Here is a 6,000-nt window from a genome sequence, read left to right as displayed (position 1 = left end):
TGACTTGATTAGGATACTTGAGGAGTCAGTTGCAAGGAAAGTGTGCTCTGTTTTACTGAGCTCAGGTTTCTTGCTCTGACTGTGCTTCCAAGAACTTCAGCAGGTAAAATTAGCAAGCAAACATGATCACTGGGAAATTATATTCTCTGGAGCTTTGTTGTCAACAGCTAAAACTTGAAGGCAGCATTTTTGTATATGGCCGAAACCAAGAGTGGTTTTAGTATTGTATGCAAAGAATGGGGGAAAATGATCAGCTCAGGATGTCGTCTGAGGAGGAAGACCAGTCAGAGATCCCTACGGGCTCCCCTTGGTCTTGGGTAAGAGCTTATGCCCTATGGTTGCATAAATAACACCTAAAGCTCTAGACAAAAGTAACAAGCTGTGCTGTGTGAACCTAGATAGAACTGAGCATCATCAGTTTTTTTACTCTCCTGTTGAAGTTTGTGTTCCATTAATGGTTAGATTGTCTGTTCTAGTTTTACCTGTGGACATTTTAAAAAAAATTTGAATGGGGAAAACCTTCTTTTGCTTCAGTTGTGTATATCAGATGTTATAAGAAAACCTGGCTGATCCCATACTTGTTTGCTTTGCTGTCTCACTGGCCATATAAAGCAGCACTGTTGAAAGACATGTTTTAGGTATAATGGAGGGAAAATGATGTAAACAATAGAGTGAATGTTTGCTCTGACAGTCTGCATTAAGAAAAGAGACAGTGAGACTCCCATTACAAACACAGAAATGTCTTGCCATAAGTAAAAAACAGTAAGATAGAAGCTGCCTTAATGGAAGACAATCTGTGCTGATGGTCCACTAACAGTGGTTGCATGGTCCTGTGTTTAGCCTAAGGCTGCTAGAGAGGATGTGGGTCAGTACGGTTTTCTTCTGGGAAGAGGGGATGCATTCACTCCAAAAGGGCTTTGAGTGGAAATAGGAACCGCTCTATTGAGTGATCTGGGAATTCTCTAACTTTCAGGAAAAGATGAGGGTGAGGGGGTACAACTAAGGCTTTCAATTACTTTAAAAAAAGAATTAAAGTGATTAAAAAACAATTATATGTTTATATGTCTTGAAATTAGTATTTATGGTTTCATTTAATAACCTTAAATTTCCCTATCTTTTTATAGACACACATCTATGATTTTTCTGGAAATATCAATCTTTGAAATGGTTTCCAAGTGTTTGTGGTCAGGCATGAATGTGTGTGTAAGCATGGAACTGGTATTTCCTGCAGGTACCCAAGGACTTATCAGAGATAATGGTGTTTTGGAGGTAAAAGGCATAGAATAAATTAGTTTAGCTGATGATAGGAATGTGGACTTAAAATAGTCTCATCTTTGGAGGAACATGCAGGGAGAATGAAAAGGAGCACCAGTTGTTCTCACTACCAGGATACAGTTTTCCTGATGAGGAACAGTATGTGTGTGCTGGTGAATGTCTACTTTTGATGGGTAGGAAGATAACTAATAGATGTTTATTTCTTAATTAAATGTAAGTGGAAAGTTTTTATTTATTTCCACTGAAAATCCCCTACAGACTGAGCAGAATGGAGGCTGGGTGTGGAGAGACAGGTAATGAATAGTTAGCAGAGGGTTGGACAACTAAGGATCATCTAAACTATATTCAGTGTAAACCAAGCTGTGAGCACAAACAAAGAAGGCGGGGATTTTATTTTTATTTTTTTAACCTTCAAATGTCAGTGGATTTCTGGCTATCAGTTTTATTTAAAATTAAGATGTCCTACACAACATTTGGACAATTGCATTTGTATGATGTGTAGTTTAGCTTAAGTTTCCTTCTGGAAATTTCTTTCACATATGTGTCTCTTAAATGGCCAAGGGAAATCATGGATCCCATTCGCTGTGGAACAATCTTTTCTGCAACAAATGTGTAAGTTTCATTACAAGTTAAATAAACAGTGTTATTCAGTGTATAAAGCATATTGGATTTCTGATAGAAATAGATGTGCTAAAGATCATTTGAAACTGTTGCTGTTGGCCTTCAGGAGTTGCTGACTCTGGGCTTCTGCTAAGGACTTCAGGAAAGAAGGACCATTTATCTCCATAGATTTATTGAAGTGCTTCTGCATGTCGGTATATCATAGGGTACAGAGAGAATTGCGGTCCTTGGAGAGGATGACAGAATACATATATCTGACAATATTAAAAGCTCTTAATAGAGAGCTCTTCGATAAAAAGATTCCCTAGGTATGCAAAGATATGAGCCCTTGGCTTTGAAATGTAGCATGTGATTAAAAAATTACATGCTTCCAGAAGCAAAAATTTGCTTTTGTGAGCATCTAGACCTCAAAACACTTCCTCTGATATACCATGACGCTGCAAGAGGACCACACAAATACGACTTCATACAGACATTTTTTTTCCCTAAGGATACGAATGAGACTGCACACTTCTGTCCTTTTCAGAGTAGGAATAAAGAAAAAATAACAAATTATGCACCACTGAGAGAGGCTGATATAACATGGTGGGGATGGTGGTACTAGAATTTAAACACAGGTGCCCTCAGGCTTGAAAGAGAAGGATACTTAGGAAGACAGCTTTATGGTAACTACACAAATTAAGCAGCAAGAAAAAATTACCTTAAAAACCTGCATAATCATTCCAGGTTTTTTCCCACTTTTGACGAGTCATTGGCAATGTGATGGCGTGTGAAGTTTCAGTAGAAAATTGTGACTAACCTGTGTTGCTGGAAATGGGAATGTTTGGAAGGACGGACTCTGCCAGAGCAGCGTGACCTGAAGCCCAGGTTGCTGCTGGACCGTTTCAGTTGTGCTACCCTTAGGCATTTGCCTGTTTAGAACTCCTGTGAAAGCCAGAGAATTACAGACCCTCTGCAAGTGTTACAGTGCGCTGCCAGAGCTTTGTCCGGGCAATGCGAAGGTGGGTACCTCCAGCCCATTCTCGCACCAGCCCAGCCCGTGTCTAACTTGAGGAGAGGCTGCCATGTGCTAGGGCTTGTGCCCACACGCCGCCACAAGGCCAAGCCAGGCCATAAATACCAACCGCCGCAAAGGGGAGCTGTCGCCGGCCGGCTGCGTGCTGGGCACGGAAACCCGACTTTGCATTTTGTGACCGGGACAGGCACGCGTGCGCGCTGGTGGCTGGGCTGCTGCGGGCAGCTGAGCGTGAGCGTGGTGTGCGGGGATGAGGCTGGTGGCGGGGACGTGGAGGATGTTCCCTTTGTTCCCGTGATCCATTTGTTTGGACTCCAGCTTTTTCATTGTTTTGCCAGTTCAGTCGGGGATTATTTATTTTGTTTCTAAGAATGTGTCTGAAATGCCTGTGCTCTGGGGCAGGCAGCCATCTTGCCGGTGAAGGATGGTGGGGGACTGCTCTGGGGGAGACACGTTGGGCTGTACAGCTGTCCGCTTTGCAGGGAGAGCCACGAGCTGGGGTGGAGGAGTCCCAAGGTGGCTATGGAGCTTCTCTTCTAGCTCAATATTGCCCAAAACAGCCATTGCTGGGCCATGTGTGGAGAATGTTTCTGCTCCTCCAGCCTGGGGCAAAGAGCAATCATATCTGGCAGGGTGATGGGACTACCTCGGATGGAGACATGGTGCCTGGCCTGACTTGCTCCCCGGCATCCCTGGGCATTGCTGCCATGGCTGGGCCATGGGACGACTTTCTGAGCTGCCCTTTGGGGTGGGCATTGAAAGCCAGTAGCATATTTAGCAAGAAAAACCCCACACTGGAGAAAAGAGAATATTATTAAAACATCTCCAAGATCTCCAGATGGTGGCGTTTCTTTCAATTTGACCCCATAAAGGTTTTTTTTTACCTGATAACTAATAAAATAGTGTGGGCTGTGGAGCTTAGCCAACAGATGCTGTAACTGCTGTTCACATTTAATTGCAGAAATATCTGTGAGGGACATTAAAAGTACTCACCCACCCTCATTATTTAGGCATACCTTCAACATTATCACCAGATCTTAGAGCAGGACTGGGCCTGTCAAAGCGTAGCAGACACAAGGAGATCTGTGCAAATTCCTGGATCAAATACAAACTTCCCATATGGCCCTAGACAAAATTCAGGTTTTATTTTCCATTGTTTCCACTTATTGTAGGTAGTTCTGCTCTGAGATCCTGGCTTAAGACCTTCATATTCAGAAAAGTTTCTACAAATTTCACCTGAACTGCAAGAGCTGAGCATCTGTGAAAATCCCCCCTGAGCTGCTCGTACCAGGTACCCAAATTAAATGGGCACACTTGAAAACTGTAGCCTTCACAGAATCACAGAATCATTAAGGTTGGAAAAGACCTTTAAGATCATCAAGCCCCACCATCAACCCAACACCACCATGCCCACTAAACCATGTCCTGAAGTGCCACATCCACATGTTTTTTGAACACTTCCAGAGATGGCGACTCCACCACCTCCCTGGGCAGCCTGTTCTAATGCTTGACCACTCACTCCGTAAAGGAATTTTTCCTAATATCTAATCTAAACCTCCCCTGGTGCAACTTGAGGCCATTTCCTCTTGTCCTATCACTAGTTACTTGGGAGAAGAGACCAACACCCACCTCACCACAACCCCCTTTCAGGTAGTTGTAGAGAGCGATAAGGTCTCCCCTCAGCCTCCTCTTCTCCAGACTGAACAACCCCAGTTCCCTCAGCTGCTCCTTGAAAGACTTGTGCTCCAGACCCCTCACCAGCTACGTTGCCCTTCTCCGGACACGCTCCAGCACCTCAATGTCCTTCTTGTAGTGAGGGGCCCAAAACTGAACACAGGATTCAAGGTGCAGCCTCACCAGTGCCGAGTACAGGGGCACAAACCTTCATTTCCCTCCTCCCCCCATGTTTTTATGTTATTTTAACCTGAAGTTTATATTGTATTTTGAGATCCTCTGGGAGAAGCCTTCTAGAAATGCAAAGCCTTGCTGGAACTGAGTTGCCGTCTGCTGCCAGTGCTACAGCTGCAGCTGACGCTGCCACGGGAGAGGGACTGTTTGACTCCTCAAGGGCAATTTTCTACCCCCCTCTGCCCAGTCCCAAGCCAAACCACTGGGCCATTGATAAAACACTGTCATTTCTCCAGGGCTGCAGGCAGTCCTGGATTTACCAAATTCCAGTGGGAGTAACAATATAATTAGCACCAGTTTCTTTGGAAAGCCAAAGTCATCTGCATGTCTCTCACTGTAAGACTTTTACTGCAGGAAAAGTGTTATCCTAAGTCGGAGAGAATGGCCCAGGGCCAGAGGCTGCTCTCGCCCCGCCGGTGCTGTGCCGGCTCACACTAGCTGGGGGTCGGAGCCCATGTACCGGTGGCTGCGGTCGCCCCGAGTCCTCCGCACTTTGCAGCAAGGATGCCCCAGTTGCTCTGCCGGCGGTACGGCTCCCAGCTGTGCCGACAGTCGGGAATGGTCTGGGCTCTGGGACTGCTGCATCCCGTGGTCCTTGCCCAGCAAGGGATCCCTCGCACGGGGCTTCATCTCCTCCCGGCTTTCAGACCTGCGGCGGACCTGTACCGCTTCAGGCACAAGGGTGCCACTGCTGCCCCATGCACAGGGTCCACGGTGTGGGCTCCTGATCTGTTTTATTTCGGCCTTTCTGCAGCCATCTGCTGAGCAGACCTCAGGCTTTTCAGAGGCAGGAGCTTCTATCCCTCACAGTGGCCTTACCCCTGCATGCCAGGCAGGTCAGCAGCTGCAGCCCGGGGAGGAGGTGCTGCCCGGTTGCAGCCCCTTGCTCCCATTTTGGAGGGCTGACACCTCGGCGACTGGAGGATATATTTTTGTGAGTGTTAATAAGTCTTAAAAGTATTCATCGCAGATATGCTTTCTTTCAGCATCGAGCACCTGCGCTGCCTTCCCACCTACTGACAAACAAACAGTAAATGGAACCCGGACCCTTCCCAGTGATTCACCCTGGAGCTCCCAGAGCACCTCTCTGGGGAGTTGACTGGAGACCGAATCCTTTTGCATTTTATTTAGAGCAGATTGCTGGAGGTCAGCAGTCCTTCTGTATCTGGAGATCATGTCTC

At 46.0% G+C, this 6,000-nt stretch overlaps 1 protein-coding gene across 1 annotated transcript in view; it reads left to right on the top strand.

Annotated features, from left to right (window-relative positions):
* Nucleotides 1-260: 260 nt before the first annotated feature.
* The window catches only part of LPIN1 (lipin 1), a gene marked incomplete at both ends in the record, with an annotated part of 84,856 nt that continues 79,116 nt past the window's right edge, over nucleotides 261-6,000 (top strand). The window contains one exon of the mRNA XM_081997406.1: nucleotides 261-317. Within this exon, the coding sequence (XP_081853532.1) occupies nucleotides 261-317 (57 nt within the window). The remainder of the gene's footprint in view (nucleotides 318-6,000) is intronic.

The sequence above is a fragment of the Phaethon aethereus genome, assembly GCF_964289735.1.
Source record: "Phaethon aethereus genome assembly, chromosome: 3".
In the NCBI taxonomy this organism is placed as follows: domain Eukaryota; kingdom Metazoa; phylum Chordata; class Aves; order Phaethontiformes; family Phaethontidae; genus Phaethon; species Phaethon aethereus.
Note: the sequence above shows the minus strand (reverse complement) of the source record. Positions and strands in the feature narration are given on the sequence as shown.